The 17,347-nt window shown below is 45.1% G+C and overlaps 1 protein-coding gene, 2 long non-coding RNA genes and 1 pseudogene across 4 annotated transcripts in view; 3 read left to right on the top strand and 1 right to left on the bottom strand.

Annotated features, from left to right (window-relative positions):
- NETO1 (neuropilin and tolloid like 1) overlaps positions 1-4,243 on the bottom strand; it is a 72,319-nt gene extending 68,076 nt beyond the window's left edge. For both annotated transcript variants that reach the window (XM_090285393.1, XM_090285392.1), the window contains exons 1-3: positions 3,787-4,243; positions 1,574-1,627; positions 1,201-1,338 (exon numbers count right to left, since the gene is read on the bottom strand). In XM_090285393.1, coding sequence (XP_090141519.1) covers positions 1,201-1,338; positions 1,574-1,627; positions 3,787-3,814 — 220 coding nt within the window. In that variant the 5' untranslated portion in view covers positions 3,815-4,243. The remainder of the gene's footprint in view (positions 1-1,200; positions 1,339-1,573; positions 1,628-3,786) is intronic.
- On the top strand, positions 3,815-5,520 carry LOC150002449 (uncharacterized; annotated as a pseudogene).
- A 554-nt stretch (positions 5,521-6,074) lies between these two features.
- On the top strand, positions 6,075-13,925 carry LOC150002448 (uncharacterized). The gene is made up of 3 exons (XR_016512699.1): positions 6,075-6,221; positions 13,158-13,229; positions 13,743-13,925. It is a non-coding gene; the product is annotated as an uncharacterized LOC150002448 (long non-coding RNA).
- A 257-nt stretch (positions 13,926-14,182) lies between these two features.
- On the top strand, positions 14,183-16,909 carry LOC150002447 (uncharacterized). The gene is made up of 3 exons (XR_016512700.1): positions 14,183-14,926; positions 15,225-15,328; positions 16,450-16,909. It is a non-coding gene; the product is annotated as an uncharacterized LOC150002447 (long non-coding RNA).
- Positions 16,910-17,347: the final 438 nt, after the last annotated feature.

Here is a 17,347-nt window from a genome sequence, read left to right as displayed (position 1 = left end):
GGCATAACAAACATACCTACTTCCTAGACTAAATGTTTTAATCTATGTTATTTTAAAGTTTCTAACACATATCTATATAATAGATACATAATATTAAGTTAATAAAAATAACAAGTAATTTTAAGCCCAAATTTCCATATTTCCACTTCCTGTTCTATCACTCATACGAGGAAGAAAGAGTACCACAATTCAGTTTTCTCACTAAGTCTTCCTCTTTCTTCTTGTACAGACGTTCATTTTTGAAAAAAATTCAATCTTCAGTACAGCAAGGAGAGAGGAAAAATTCTGGCCCAAAAATTACAAAAAGAAAAAGAATCATTTCTAAATAAAAACTCTTGAAATCAGCTAAACATAAGGACATTTTCTTTAAAAGATTAATCTAATGAACGTGTCCCCATCTCTAAGTACATACTGAGCATACCCATATCTTCATTAAGAAAGCTCTGTCTGTCTGTCTGCCATCTGTGTCAGGTTGGGGACGAGGTTGTAAGTTTTGGGTTATTAGCCACTAACACTTACACTGAAATCTATCATTGAGTAAAATCTTCGTCTACATTCTTAAAAATCTAACTTAATGGGGACGTGTCTACAAGAGTAATGGCAATAAAATGTTCAAAGAGGAAGGAACCTCTTTTTCAGCACTATTTATCTTTCCAGCTGGAGGAAGATGATGAAAAGAGGCATCATAGTTTGGAATCTGACTTTGGTGTGAATGTATGATAATGTCACCTATGAGCACAAATGGAAGCAACTGCCGCTCAAACTGACGTTTGGAAAATGTGATCAGAGGTCTATTTCGAACATTCATATTGTTTTTTATGCTTCATATTATTAAAGATAAAAATAACAAATGTACAGGTTATTTTCATAATTGTTAAACAAGTAAAATACTAGTTTCCAAAATTGTGACATGTTAGGTTAATAAAAGGCCAACTATGCATCCATTCTATTAATTTAAACTTCCAAATTAATTAAATCAACTGCCAAATAAAATAAGTTGTTGATGTGTTTTCAGTTCCAAGGATTTGCTTGTTTTGAATTCTTTACTATTAATTTCGAGAATGCGTTTAGTTCCAGATTCTACAGTGATTTGATCCACAGAGAGATATCTATGCACAGGGTCTCCAAAACCAGTTCTCATAATATTGCATGCATGTGCTCACCCACGGCACGGAGGGGCCCGTGGCCCCTGCTCCTCACCTTCTATGATGTAGACACACTCTCGGTCAGGCGGGTACTTGCTGGGGTAGTTGGGAGAGGTAAAGACACCTCCCTCTGCATGCTTTGTCCAGGTTCCACACTGTACCGACTGCTGTGTTTCCGAGGTGGTTTGCTTTTCTGTAAAAAATGTTTTAAAAGAACCATCATCCAATTTTCCATAGGACTAAAAATAGAGAGGACATTCTTATAATATCCATTAGTAAATTAATTTCAAAATGTCATCTTAGTCAAAACCAATCAATTGTACACACTATAAAATGCTCAGATATTCTGGAATGTTAAATATGAAGGGAAAATGGGGAAATGCAAGTAATTAGTGATTTCTCACCCACAGTTTTCCAAGGAAACATACCTGTTCCTTTCTTGGTTGCCCCAGACAAATGGAGGATGATTAAACTTGCTACAACTGAAACAGAAAAGAAAAATTAGGAAGAGATAATATTAATATACACCAAAATGATCAAAATCTATAACATAACATAATTTAATGATAATATATCAAAGAAGATTCATTTTATTATTGTTAACTGTTCCAAGTTGACTCAGAACTTGCACAAACTGATGAGATAGTATTAATAATACACTGAAATAATCAATATCTATAACAATGTAACATAATTGAACCATAAAATATCAAAGTAGACTAATATTATTGTTAACGATTCCAAGTTGACTCAGAACTTCCACAAACTGATTCAAAATGCACAAATCAAGAAAATTTAGGAATCCTTTCGGGAAGTAATGCCAGTTAAGCATGGATGAGACCCAAACTCCTCTGGCAAATGCCTGCTTCAACACCAAGAGGCCCTATCATTAATAATCCACTAATGTCACATTACAGTAGGATCTCAGGACCCCCACTGTCTCTAAGCTGCCCTTTGTGAGTGGCTTTGCTGGCTGGCATCTCTACAGACAGAGAGCCGGGCAGCAGGTGACAGCATGAAAAGGAGCCACAAACAGGGGGAAACAATGAGACTCCAGCACTGGTCCTAACCCACTGGCAATGCTGTTGTATTTTAGAAACTAAACACCTCGGCAAAGTCTGTGCTGGGAGGGGGAGCAAACCAGAGAAAAACAAATCACTGTGGATTGCAGGCATGAAGCAGGCTTACAGCAGTGCTCCTCAGAAAAATGTGCTGTCCTACCAAGTAAGCCCATCCTCAGCATTTTCTGAGCTTCGAAATTCATCGCTTCTAACCTGAACTTTGATTTAATATTTAGTGTTTTCCAGAAATAGATTATTAATTTGACAAAGGGGATTGCTACAAGCATTTCATTGAGTCAGGTTTTCAGCCTCAAAGAGACTCTGATTTGTCACTTAACAAAGACCTTTGTAACCTGAAGTTTCATGTGACTTTTAAGTCTTCTTGATCCACTCACCATCCTTCCACAACCTAAAACTAGAAATGTGTTAGAGTGATGTAGTCTTTATCGTTTCTTGTTTTGGCCTTTTCTACTTAATGTTTATTTTGTTGCCCAATTATCTAAAATCTCCAGGTCCCTTACGTGTATATTCATGTTCCTTTTTCAAATGAATTTGGGAAAGTGCAGATATAATCCACAATGATTTCCCAAGCAAAGCTCACTTACAGGAGCTTACACCGGTATGCTTAAAGATTATCCCAAGAAAAAAGTATCCGGTCCTTGATTTTGGTGTTTGAGAATCGCATCAATTATATGACTTTGTACTCTAGTCTGGTCGTCTGGTCGAAGAACAAAACATTACATAGTTACTGCTATCATCCGTGTGTTTAAATAGAACAAAACCTTGTTTTAACTTGCTATGATTCTTTACATACACAAGCACACGGGTATACAACCTTCAACATCAGGGCATATGTTGGGGTTTTGTTTACTCTGCTTTTTTTTTTTTTCTTTTTCCTGTTTTGATGGAATCACATTGTGGAACCCGTGCTGTGGTTACTACGGTTAACATATCAGCAAAATCGGTCTTTCAACGGGAATTAACTGTCTAATTCTTGCTTTGTAATGCGAAATTTCCATCGCACATTTCTTATATTGCTTTTTACTTGATGACTTTTGATGCTATTTTCCTCCAGTTCCTCCCCCAGCACTGCACGCACACCACACACTCCCTAAAGCCACACTCACGGTCTGTCGTGCCCGAGAGTTGAGGGCCCCCCCACTTCCTCTCCAGCGCTGCGTTCAGGTGTACCGTAAACTACCTCCTGGGGCCACCGGGCCCGCTGAGCTCCTGAAGCCCCCGAAGGAGGAACGTTCCCCAGCATCCCGCAACCTGTCGGCCCCGCGGTGCCCCCTTTCCACCCGCGCCCTCCCTCCGGCCCACTCCCCAGCCGCCGCCACACGTGCGCATCCTGGAACTATCGCCACCCTCGCCCCGTAATCATCCTGCGCACAGACAGGTTGCTTCCCCCGGCGGACGCTGAGATCCAGGGGCGGCGGGCTGCGCCCCCTTCCCCACGCCCCGCGCTATTCTGCTGCAATACAGAAAGTTTACACCTGCCCCAGACTCGCTGGGACTGCGGGTCGCGGGAGCGCGGCGGCCACCCGGGAGGAGACCCGCGTGGCGGGAGCGGCACTCACTGTGAAGCACACTGCGTCCATAGGTCATGTCTGTGCGTTACGCCAGAGGCTCCGAGCTCCACTACTTCCATTTAGAGACGGGAAGACGTCCAGTGGCGGGGAGAGGACGGAGTCGAAAGATGCGAAGCAGACAAACCCAGAGCACACGGAGGGGGAGCGAGAGAGGGGCAGGGCCAGACCCGAGCCCGCGCCGCAGAAGGTCCGGATCCGCGCGTCCTCCGCCGCGGCTCTCTCTCGCTGTCACCGCCGGGAAGCCAGCATCCCCACCATGATGCTGGCATCACACCCGGGCGCCACTCGCCACGCTCCGCGCAGCCGGAGGCAGCGCCCTCCTCCTTTGCATCATCGCCGCCGCCGCAGCTGTCAGGAGGGCGCGGGCAGTGGGCGCGGGCGGAGAGCCCCGGGGCGCCCAGAGCCGGGGACCGGGGACCTGGGACCGACGGCAGCGACAGTGGCGGCGGCGGTGGCGGCGGCGGCGCGGCGCCGGAGGCAGCAGGGGCACTCAGTCCCCAGTCTCATCCACCAGGAGCAGCAGGTCGGGGCAGCCTCGCCCGGAGGATGTCCGGCAGCAGCCCTCCTCGGTCCTGCCCTTGGGGATCTTCCGCTGAGGCATTGGGGACGGGAAGAGAGGGTCTGTCATCGGCCGACCGGGCCCCGCGCCACCTCTGCGATCTTGCGCGAACAGGAGAGGGTGGTGGGCGTCTGGGAGGAGGGCTGAGGGTGGCGGAGGGGCGCGGGGGTGGCGTGAAGGCGGGGAAAGGAGGGCGGGGAAGGAGCAGGAAGATGGCAGAGTTACCAAGCGGGAGACTGAGTCATAGCCTGGGGTGGCGCGACCCTCCAGGAAGCCCACGACCGGGGTGGAAAGGAGCCGCTGCGCGTGGCCGGCGCCCTGGGGCTGGTGCAGGGCGGAATGGGGCGCGGCTGGCAAGGACGACACACCCGCCGGGATCCTGGGGGGGAAGGAGGGGGAGGAGTGGGGGCCGGTCTGGGATCCGTCACTGGGCCACCCGCCGGGGGGCCGAAGGGAGTTAGCAATTCTGAGCTGGGTCCCTCTCGCCGGATAAAGGACGTGCAAGGGGGAGGGGCCGTCACGTGAAAACCCACTGCGGGGGTTAATTTTTCACTTTTTCAGGATTAGAAGTTGCCGTGGATCTCACTTCCACCCCTTACATTCTGTCTGTCTAAAGGAAGCGGGTTCTTCTGTCTCCCCCGGGTGCCGGCTTCCTGGCGGACTCGGGTCTCAGGCGGGGACCCCAGCAGGGGCGCGCCCGGAGGCCACGGAGGCAGGAAAAGTTGTTTCGCAGTTTATCTCCGGGCGGATGCCGAGGTCGCCCCCACCAACCTGCTCCTGCAAAGACTCGAGCTTCTCGCAATTTACCTGCACCCTCGCCTCAACTTAACACCCCAAGGCACGCAGAGACACCGCCGCCCACCCACCCCGACAGGGACAGGCTCGCGCAGGGAGTTAAACTCGGAGGGGGAAAAAGAGAACGAGTGGCCTGGGAAAGAGCCCTGGGAAAGCCCCGGGTCATAAATGCGAATAAATGAATAGGAAAGAGCAGTAACTGGGTTGCGCAGAGGGCCGGAGCTCAAGCGCTTGCGGGGAGGTGGGGGTTCCTCCAGGCCCAGCAGCCCGCCCCCCCCCCCCCCCCCCCCCGCTCTGTCCCGCCTTCCCAGCAGCTGCGGGCTGGGCTGCTCAGACCCACCGCCAGCCGGACCCTGGGCCGCGCTTAGGCCGTCGAACCCCGGACCTCAGGGGCGCTGAAGACCCTGCGGCTCTGGCTCAGCATCCCGGACGGGGGCGCGGGATGGGGATGGTGGCGGTGAGGGACGAGGCGAAGAAAGAACTAAGGCAGGAAGCGGAGATACGCTGCGCGGCTAGGACTGGGGTCACCTCGAAAGCCACAGGACAGAGAGGGCCGCTAGAGGGGACGGAGGGCGCTCAAAGCCAGGCCCGCACTTCCGTCTGGCACCTGCTGCTGCGGCGCAGGAAGCCCTCCTTCTCCCCAGCGACGGGGTGGGAGAGGGTGGTGGTCTCCTGCCCAGCATTTGAGTTGAGGGATAATGAGGTGGCCCCAAGTCCAAAGGGGATCCACGAGCCCCAGAAGCAGCCTCCCAGACTCCCACCAAGATTTCGGTTCCTTGATTCCAGGCAGCTGCAAGTCCTCTACGTGCAGCAAAGTCACCAAGTGGTGAGGGGCGCACTCGTGTGTGCGCGCGTGTGTGTGTGCGTGCGCGCGCACGCGCGCTCGTGTGTGTTCATCCATTTAATGAAGGTGGGTGTGTAGGGAGGGAAAGAATGGCAGAGGGACGGAGACTGAGCGCCCGCAGTGCCAGCTCCTCCAGGACTCGGCGCCGCGAGAGGAGCTACAGGCTGGAGCGCGCGATGGGCGGACAGTGGAGGCGCGTTTCAGACGCTGCGTTTGTCTGCCCACGTATGTACTTGTAAGAGGGGAAATAAACAGTAGGTCCCGCGGAGTCACGTGATCCACGTGCGATTCTTGTGCCAGCGCAGGGGTTTGGGGGGGGTGGGGGGGCGAGCGGAGAAGAGTTGAAAAACCGCCCCAACTGCACAGAAGCAAAAGCACCACCGAAGAGGGGAGACCCCCGGATAGATGGGCCAACAGATGACAAAGGGCCCATGAAAAATGGCCAGTGATACAGAATAACAGCAGAATGCTGAAATCTTTAGGATTGGTTGGTAATTATCTTACCTCCTGAAATACAGCTTCACAAAAAGATAAAATTTTTCAATGAAACAATGACGATGTTAGAAATTATCTCAATTTAAGGAAAATTACTGCATTTCTCAAGTACAGTGGGAAGATAGCATGGAAATTAGGTCTTTGCTAAATCCATCTACTCAAATAAGTCTAACCTTTCCCCTCCTTTTTGCCTTGGTCAGTTTCCCAAGGACAGAGATTATGTTACCTGGCCAAGTAGGTGACAGGCAGGAGGAAATTGTGCTAGACCAGTGGTCCTTGAATTGTAAGGGGGCGGGGACAGGAACCACAGAGAAGAAATCCCAGAGAAAAGAAAGAGGGGCCAGGAGCCCACATCTTTTGTGCATGTCCTCCTTCCCCCACAAGCTAGTGGCCAGTAGGTCTGGTGTTGAACTCAAAGGATCAGACACATGGTGTCTTTGATCTCTGAAACCCTGTGCTCCCCGGGGCAGTGCCTGGGGCTGGGGGGTCGCACCCTCGCTCAAAGCTCAGGGCTGCGGTTGTGAGTGGGTAGACCTGGACACGGTCCAGGACAGAGGCACACTCAAGTATTGCACCTGTTCCCCAAGGGCTGGAGACCCCAGATGCTGAGGCGTCCCTACCAGGCTACGGCTCCAACGTTTTCCTCTCAAATCCCATTCTTTTTCCTACACAGACATGCACACGCACCCTGAAGCATCCGCCACAGCCTGGTAGCTTGGCAAGCTGCCTTCTTTGCCTTTTGAAGTTCAAACCACCATCAGCCAGCTCCCTAAGGGGGTGGGGGGCACATGGTTTCTTTTCTTCTTTTCTCTCTGAGAAAAATCAACATATGGGAGAAGTTCAGTTTCTCCAAGAGAAGGTTAGGCACACATACGGTCAAATTTCAATACGTGATCATTTCAAAAGGGAGAACATATAAACTGAGAACTTAAGTAAGTTCAAAGCTTTGCTACAGCTCTCCAAGGTCAGCTCGGAAACAGGCTACTTACAGAACTCAGGCAGAACGGGCACTTCCTGCACCCGCTTCAAGGCACATTGGTTTCCTGTAAGCTCGTACCTCGTGACAGCGAAGGGCAAGGAGGATTTCCAAGCCTGTAAAAAAGAATTGCTGGAGACCATTCTTCTAATGCAAAGGCAAGTCGTTTTTGTCTACACGCTCACAACCCCAGAAATGAATAACACAGTCCCGGGTGCACGAGGGCTCTTTCTTGAACTTGGCTGCAGAATTGGCCGCTTCTTCCAGGCTGGTTTTCTATGGCCGTAAGAGCTGAAGCGACCAAAATATAACTAAAATAAATCTGTGCTGCTGGCACTTTCTCTATGACTTTAGTTTCTTGACAATCCCTAACTATGTTTTAATGTATTTACCTAGTTGTGAGAGGTAAAGTTCTGTTTTGTATTTTAAGAACTCAACAATATATGTCAGAATATTAGTTCATCAAAAACATTTATGAATAAATTGCTTGCTGGCAAATACTGGAATGGTTTTAGAAAGGAACTGCAGTTCTGTAACATGCCACCAGTTTTCAGAGACACTTTTGTGGCCATTTATTTCCCGCCCAAAGTCTGGGCATATATCACAAAAGAGTAGTGTCTTCCTAAAACAGAGGAGTTAAAATCTTTGAAATCTTATAGTTAAACCAGACTCAGCATTTAACAAACATGAAGGGAGAAATGAAACGTGCGTTTTTGAGAAGCACAAATCTACTGTTGTTTTGTTAGCACGAGAATATTAGCCTCTGTGGGTATGAACGACCACAACTCCTGTCTTCACCCTGTTTCTACCAGGACGTGCAGATCCACAGTCACTGTCGTCGCTGCTTCATAGTAAATGACATTTGTGCTCCACAAACAAGGCCGTCTTACCTTTGGAGAAACAGGAGGGGCATGAAAATAATTCCACGATCCACCAATCTATGCGAAAGTTTTAGAAAGACTTTGTTTTCCTTCTGATTAATATTTAATTGACCATGGCTTATAAAAATAACAAGATTTCTTTATAGCCACCAGCCTAAGTAATAGGTAGCACTCTGTAAATTGGCAGAAAGGAACATTTATAAAGATAAATCCTGAGCTAGAAAGGGTATTGCTCTGGGAAGGGGCCTCCCTTGGACTGAGTACTAAGTATCAGGCCATACACCCACTCACTGTTATTTGGGGAAGAAAAACAGATTTAACTCTATTTGAAAAATATAAGTTAAGCTGAAGAATGAATCTATATATTCTATTTCCAAATATCCATTAATCAATACAACCAAAACTTTACTTAAAATTGCTAAATCAGATATGCAAATATAATCTATGGGTTAGATTTAAATTTTCATCCTTTATTACATAAATTAATACCATTACCTAAGTTTATTTGGTTTTTCTCTTTAGGGCATATAATAATATTATTATGATTTCTTGGGAGTTATGTGGATGATTTAGAAAGTAACGAAAGCCAAGATTTGCTAGTTGTAAATAACCCTGAATGTTAAGGCAGAACAGGACTCACATCTGGCTCATGAAATAGTTCTGAGGAGGCAATCACACTTTGGCTCATAGAAAGAAATGCTGAATGAACACACTGCTTTTCCAAAACAAAAATAGCAAAGTCATCTATCAATTCTTCTTCCTCTGTCCATTCTTTCTTATACTCGACACATATAAGGGAGTGTCCCATATGTTTCATGTCCTTTTGCAACACAGGAAGATAAATATGAAGTGGCTGTTTCCCCCAGTTTTAGGGCAGACCAAGTTGCAAAAAATTTACAGTTTCAGAAAGAACTGATACCGCAGCAGAATGTTTGCCAAGCGGCTACGGTTGTGGTGATATTTTTAAAATCGAGGAGAAATGTCATCAATGCTTTTAGGCAAATGTATCATTTAAAATAATAATCCTCGAACGTAAGTTTCTAACTGAACATACATGGTTAATTTTTCAATACATCTCTCTGGGAAATAAAAGAATTACTATACAGTAGTTATTATAGGGCTGTTTATCATACCCGACCCCTGTCAGAGCTCCGGCCCCTCTGACCTGGTACTTAGTCGCCTCGTCTCTGTGCATTGAGCGAGCAGTCCCCATCGGGTCCCACCGTCTCATTTTAACAACGGGAAAATCAGATCAAAAGGAGTATGGTGCCTTCCACGATGCCCCTCTCTTTGTCACGTAATAATTGATGGCATCCCAGATCTTCCAAGGCCATGGGAAGCCATGTTTTATACGGGGTGTCTCAGAAAGCTATAAAAAAGAGGAAGAGCAGAAAAGCTATAGATCTCACGTCATGAAGCTACCAGAGGTCTGGCCCCACAACCAGACATGCTGAGTTCAGCTCGGGCACGGGGGTCCCGGCAGCACCCTCTCGGGCCTTACTGTGGCGGTGAGCAGGTGAGCACTGGCCTCCTACCCACGGCCGGCACCCACCCACGTTCCCCGGGGGGCTTTCTCTAGCTCTGAGCAGGCTCACAGCCGCCAGAGTGCAAGTCGCGTGCAAACAGTGACTGCTGGGACCGGAGCCCTCAAGCAGCCGCCAGAGCGATTCCAAAGCAGGCTCTCTGCCCAGGTTCTGTTCTGAGACAAAAGGGATTATTAGCAGAATCTGAGTGTGGATGTTGAGGGTGCCACTCGCCCTCAATGGCAGCATCTCCACGTGGCTCATTGTAAGCCATTATTTTCTCAAGACTTCGAGGAGATATTCCAATAGTCTATGAGTAGTTTATTTTTAGTACTTGCTTCAGCTGTCCTTGTCAAATCATTGAATCCCAAGTCACAGGAATGTTCCCCCATGACAAAATTGTCTTGCTGATATTTACATTTTCTCCCCAGTCTGGCATGTGCTCATGGGTTCCCCCGTCCTGCTAATAGTTCTTCTCCTCTCAAAACAGTAACTGGATTTCCCTGATTGGGCCATGTTGATGCTTGAACCCAAGCACTGGTCTAAAATCAGCAAAGGAAAGTGGGGGCCTGAGTTCTACATTGTAAGCGATTATATCATCTTTGGTGTAGACGACAATTGTTTTTCTGCATTTGAGCAAATATTAGAGCTTGGAGGTTAGGCTGAGTTCAGACACGGGAAAGCAGAGAGCCGTGTTTGTATGCCCTGAGGACGCGGCCTGTTAGCTTTATACCTAGTTGGCTCCACTGACTTCACAAATTTATTTCCAAATGTGAACGAGGCATTTCTCATGGCATTCCTAGAACTACTCTAAAAACGAGAAAACATTAATTTAAGTGTACCCTCAGAGATTTCAGGAGGCACAGTCAAATTAATGCCAAGTACATTAGTTGTGCAAGTCTGGGGTCATGACAATTATCTTATTGAGGAGACATTTATCTTTTTTCTTTTTCATTTTTTTTTGGTTTGCTTGGTTTGAGAGTTTCTCCCAAATTAGTTTTTAAATGACAAAGTCCTCCAGGGAAGAACACAGCTCTTACATAAAGCCTCTTCTCTTTGAGTTTTTGTTTTCCTTTTCAAGAAGATTCTGTATTGAATGAACAGAGAGTAGATTTGCAAAGGCATGAAAGAAGGTTGGATTGATTCATGGTGATCCCATGTGCTGACCTCAAACAATGCTTCTCTGGCCACCACAGGTCATGGTTTGTACAACCAAGGCCAACTTCATGAGGCAGCAAGACCAATAATAAAGATTACTTTTAAATGAAAGTTAAATTTTGACCCCCTCAAATAGTATAAACATTCAATAAATTAAAATAGATCTTACAGATAGATGATACACGCAAAAGGAAAAGTGAATATTCATATTTTGGAATTTAATACCTTATTTTTATCTATCTAGAATTTACTTTCTAGGACCATCCCATCCATCATTTTGAAATAAAGGATTTGCCTTTCCTTAGAAAATCTATATATTATTCTCAAGATGGAACACATTATTCTTGTTACCCTTAGCAATAAGAATTTTTTATCATTTATTCTTGGTATATACCTTTGACTCATATTCTTTTATTTTAGGCACACAAGTCAGGATTCATAACTACATACGTATGGATAGAGGTGCCTGAATAAAAAATCCACCCTTCTGGAATACTGAGTGTAAAATTAAAGCCCACCGCTGCAAGTGGAATTTGCAGACAGGAAATGAAAAATGGAACCCCGTTTTAAGGGGACCACTAAAATATGACAAGTCTGTGCTTTGCTTAAACAACATAAAATATAAAAGTAGATTATTCCACTTCCGCCTCCAGGGTTGCAGGGTGGTTTAGGGTCAGCCAAGTAGTACATTAAGTTCTGAGGCCGAAGTCACTGGTCAGGCATAAATACATGACCAAATATAATGACACTGTTTCTGTCAAATATTCAGATAGAGTCCATTGATCCAGGTATCAGCACATGACAGGAGCCAAGTTAATGTTTACTTGAGGGCTTTGTGAATGTGGCTAAGTGCTCTGTTGAGTTTATTGAACCCACTGGACTACTCAGTAGTGCCAATTTTAGGCCCATGTACTGCGCATCTATATTATACACAGCGCAGATGAGCCAGGAGAGACGCACGCGCACGCACTCAGGGTGGGAGAGCTGCCAGAGATGAGGTGTGGGGGGTGGAGCCTCAGGGAAAAAGCCAGTGGGGAGAGAAACACACCAGAAACCAACGACTCCAAGTAATCTGAGCTTCTGGATGAAACGGTGCATAACGTATAATACTATTCCCAGGTTTTCCCATTTTATGAGTCAAAAGTCCAGTTTTGCGAAAGTCAGTTTGCATCGATTTACTGTCATTGGCGCAGAAAAGGAGTCCTAATGGATATAACACGACTTAGAGTAACGTCGCCTAATGAAGTGCTGCTCGGTCAGGTCGGAGAGCAGGTGTAGTAGCAGCACATGGCCCGAGCCTCGGGATTTGTCTTCTCGGGGGAAGCAGGTGAAAACAGAAAAGGCAGGCCAGCGGTTGACCGTTGCATTCTATGTGCACCCAGAATCAACTCGGTTTTCCTGGGTCTGAATTGATTGAACTGGTTATTTTTTAATAACGGTAAAAAAGACACGCTGTGAAACCTACCCCCACTGAGTTTTCAGTGTACAGGACAGTATTGCCTTGTACATGCACATACGTAGAGCGGGTCTCTCTAGGACTAATCCTTGTGTGATCAGAACTGCATGCCTGCTGACCCACACCTCCCCCTTTCACCTTCCCCCCCCCCCAGCCCCTGGCGACACCAATCCCTTCTGCTTCTATGAGGCTGACTACTTTAGATGCCGCGTATACATGGATTTTTGCTTCTCTCGGCTGGTTTATTTCATTTAGCATGAAGAACTCCTTGAGGAAACTTCAGGTCCACGTATGTTGCCACATGGCAGCATTTACTTTTTTTTTTAAGGGCTGATATTCCCTCGAATGTGTAAACTACATTTTCTTTATCCATTCATCCACTGAGGGGCATTAAGGCTGTTTTCAACCACTTGGCTATTGTGAAGGATGTTACAATACATGTGAGGGTGGGTAGCTCTTCAAGACGTTGATTTTGGATTTCTGGGGATATGTACCCAAGACTGGGATGGTTGGATCTTATGGTAGTTCAATTTTTAATTTTTTGAGGAAACCCCATATTGTTTTCCAAGAAGTCTATACAATTATATATTCCCACCAATAATGTATAAGGGTTTCAATTACTCCACATGCTCATCAACCCATGTTATTTTTTCCTTTTTTTCCCCGTGACAGCCGTCCTGACAGGTGGGAGGTCATAACGTCTCATTGTGGTTTGGATTTACATTTCCCTGGTGATCCGTGATGGTGAGATTTTTTCATATGTCTGTTGGCCATTTGCATGTCTTCTTTGAAAAAATGCCTATTCAAGTTGTTCGCACATCTTAAAGCAGATAGTTATTTATTTTTACTCTTGAGTTGTAGGAGTTCTTTGTATATTTTGGATAGTCAGCCTTTCTCAGAGCGACGGTTTTCAAATATTCTTTCCCATTCTGTGAGTTTATCTTTTCCCTCTGCTGGCGGTTTCCTTGGCTGTGCAGGAGCTAAAAAGCTAAAAAGTTTGATGTCACCTCACTTCTCTGCTTTGGCTTTTCATGCCTGTGCTTTGCAACCTGACAGACATAGGTCAAGGTGGCACCTATACAAATAGTATATCTTCGCCTTCAATTATGTATAATTATTTCTTTATTTTTATTTAACGCTTAGTAATTATTGGGAGGTATGGACTCTTCTAAGCAATTTGCATATGTGAACTCACATAAAAATGATAACCCTGTGAGACATGTGCATTTTATCCCTCTTTTTTTTTTTCTTTTATAGAAAACTTGGGCCCAGTGAGATCAAATGATACACCAAAGAGCAGATTCAAAAACAGACAGTTTGTGGCAGATCCATGTACTTAAACATCAGACCATGTTGTGCCCCCACCATGCTATTGCTTATTCGAGTAAATAAATAATTGTATTGCTGTGTGAGTGAATTAATGGTTAAATAAACAAAAATTCTGACATGATAATAAAATATAAAACTTAGAGATGGTGTTCATCTTTTAAAATAATCAATTCCTAGAATTACCATTTAGAAATATTTTATGAAGAAGATCTAACTTTGGAAAATCAAATTAACCAAAATATTCCTTAGGCAAATAAGAAAGAATTTCTAGTATTTGCTTATTTTAAGAGATAAAGAAGCTTCTTTATCATCTTAGTTGGTTATTAGTAAATATTTACTTTGTTTTTTTAGGAAAACCTAATGTTGAGCAATAAGATAATGCAATCCATTATTTTTTTATTACATCAGCCTAAGGGCGAACCCACAGCAATTGTAAGCCTTCTCATACAAATCTGTACAAAGACTTATCTCCTGGGGATGTGCAAAGGGATGGATCCACAGCCACTTTGAGCACAAGAGGACAAGCTGAGGCCAACATCGACATACTGAAGGTGGCAGGGTGGAGGGGTTGGAAGAAACTAGCTGGTGACATCATCGGGTTATTGACACAACCTTCAGAATTTTCAGTATCTGAATAACCTAAACGACTATGGTTTAAGTTATTTTATTTTCAATAAAATACACAGCTATTTTTATCCAATACACTCTAAAACTTATATTCTGAGTACACAGCTTTAAAAATTGTGTTTAGATTCGTCTGCATTGCAATTCAACATTCATGATGAAAAAACACCTTGGAACTACGGGTGCCTTGAAGGAGTCCCCTGGGACATGCCCCAAAAGAGGGTTAGGTATTAGAAAAAGAAAACACCAAACCCGCGATTTGCAGCCGGTAACACCAGAGCACCCTTCATCACACCCTCCTTTTCCTAAATCAGTTTCGAGAATTCTCAAATAGCACAAGGACTGTTTTGAGTAAAGTTCTTCTCTCGGGCTGTGCGCTGCAGAGACTTGCTGGGAGCGGAAGCAGGTGCCTGGGGAAAGAGCAGGTGCAGGAGAAGGAGGCGGAGCCCACCAGCCAAGACTAAAACAGGCTCAAAGTATGCATACACGTATGTTCCCCAGGAGCACAGGTGGGAAGGGAGCGAGCTGCAGACTGCTCACCCCCCTCCCCTTCCTTTACATTCACTCCCAAGCTGTGTGCTCCTCTCTGTGACATAACACGTCCCCATTTCCCCGTTCAAGGTTGTTGTTCATTTAAGATGTATTGAAACTGTAGAAAAACCAAGAGAAGCAGACAAATTAACTTTGATGTATTTCCTTTTCTTCCTCTCTCACTGTTATTTACCTAAAGGCAATTTATAATATCTGGTGGGCAGATGAATCCTCGGACATTTGTTTATTTCGCAGATGGTAGAAGAAGCCAAGCGTGGGCCCCCATCCACCCATTCTGGCTGCTCCGTTCCGTTGCTGATCCGCCGCATCAAGACTCAGGCTGTACAAACATTGTCCCGGTGAGAATAATGACCTGTGGGGGAACTCGGCATTACTGGGATGCAAGAAGGAGGAGGGCTGCTTTGTTTCCAAATTGTTTATTGGCCATAATTTGTTCACAAAAGCAAATCTAAGGAAAAACAAAAATGTACCCATTCCCAACAACCTGATAGTTCTTAACTTGAAAGACTGTGGATTGAAGTTGCCATTGGGCCAACAGGGTTGCCTTGAGTTTACCTTTAAAAAAGTTATTTTTTTTCCAAACAATATATAAACATAGATAAAAATAAAATAATCCTCAAAGAGTTTTAATGAAAAACAACCCCCTCATCTTCTGTTTGTCTTTGTCTCTTTCGCTCCAAGGCTACGGGTTTTCATCCTTGAGAGATATGACTGTAGCAGCCCAAAGAAAAAGCTAAAGTTACTTTGCATGGCCTAGCTTGAGTTCTCAAAGTCAGACAGTCATTTACTTCCTGTTATGAGACCTAAAGATGTAGCTGTCTCTCATCCCACCTGCTTCACCCTTTGATGAGATGTGCAGTACATGTACTTAAGTAAAAATGGATATTGAGTGTGTAAACAATACAGTCACATAAATGGTGTTCACCGCAAAGTCAAAGAGGGTCCCCTAATTATAGTTCTTTAACTTAGAAGTTTTGATTTTCAGTGCAGGTTCTGATTTTTTTCTTAGTTCTCTCCTTTATAATAAAAATGTTTGTTTGTTTTTAACTTTGGTCTAGCAGGTGGTCTAGTGGAACTACATTTTTTTCCTGGTGATCTCTAATCTGAATGGTCTGTTTCCCAAGTGTAGACTGATCCAGCTGCCCTCCAGGTTATAAATCCTGACATTTTCAGTCATCCGTTTATTTCTCAAAGGGATCTACTCTTTCTGGCTCCTTACGTGTGTGCACACTGGCATTTGTTGCTCTCCTAGTGTCCCCTCTCCTCCCTCACAGTAGCCCAGATATATCTGGGGGAATCCCCTCGTCCCGCTTTCAGATCATGTGATCTTTTGGGGACTGACCTTCATAACAAGAGCTGGATTCCTGACATCCAAGTCTTTCTTGAGTAACTAGTTATGGCCAAGACGAGAAGTCAGGCCGGATACTATTGTTTTGTCTTGTTTTTCTCCCATGAACAGAAGGCCAAGAAGATGATGTATCTGGGTCTGTGGCTTCACTTGCAGTCAGGAGGAGAGAGAGAGGCTTGAGTCCACAAGTGGAAGCCTGCCCGAAAAGAGGGACAGAATCAACTGTAGATGGTACGGGGACTACAACAACTATGACCCTAAACTACCGCATAGATGAGCGAAGAACATCACCCTATCATTAGTATCTTATATTAGCTTTTGTTGGATTTCAGTTACTCAGAGCTAAAAGTGATCTGATTGGTGCAGCAGATGTAACACATTTTTTGGCCTAATTCTCTGTTTGGCTAGAACACATGGTCATGTAATTTAAGAAATGCTTACAAAGGGAAGGACATTTCCTGAGTTCTCCCATCACTGTAAGTCTTCTACTTAACTTTTACTTAATTGATAGTTTTGTCAGTTATAAAATTTTCAGTTGAACATTGTTTTACCTCCGTACTTTGAAAGCCCTAAAGCCTCGTACTGAGAGCATGAAGTAAAAAAGAAATTTTTTAAAATAATTTATTTGTTTGTTTGCTTATTTATTTTTAGAGAGAGGGGAAAGGAGAAAGAGAGGGAGAGAAACATCACTGTGTGGTTGCCTCTCACTCGCGCCCCCAACTGGGGACCTGACGTGCAACCTAGTCATGTGCCCTGACTGGGAATCGAACCAGCGACACTTGGCTCGCAGGCCGACGCTCAATAAAAAAGAAATTATGAGAATCTTTATTGTGTCACTTAACTAGGTTTTCATTTTTGGCAGCATTCAGAATATTCTCCTTATCCCGGATTTTCTGAAATTGTATGTGCCTTCACCTGGGTGCGTTTAGCTGGTTTAGTTTTCTTCATCTTGCTAGAAACCTCAGTGCGTACTTCAAGTCAGAGCTTTCCTCGTGTGTTTCTCCACACT

Source organism: Furipterus horrens, unplaced genomic scaffold, assembly GCF_987537825.1.
Source record: "Furipterus horrens unplaced genomic scaffold, mFurHor1.1.pri manual_scaffold_8, whole genome shotgun sequence".
NCBI classification, from domain to species: Eukaryota; Metazoa; Chordata; class Mammalia; order Chiroptera; family Furipteridae; genus Furipterus; species Furipterus horrens.
Note: the sequence above shows the minus strand (reverse complement) of the source record. Positions and strands in the feature narration are given on the sequence as shown.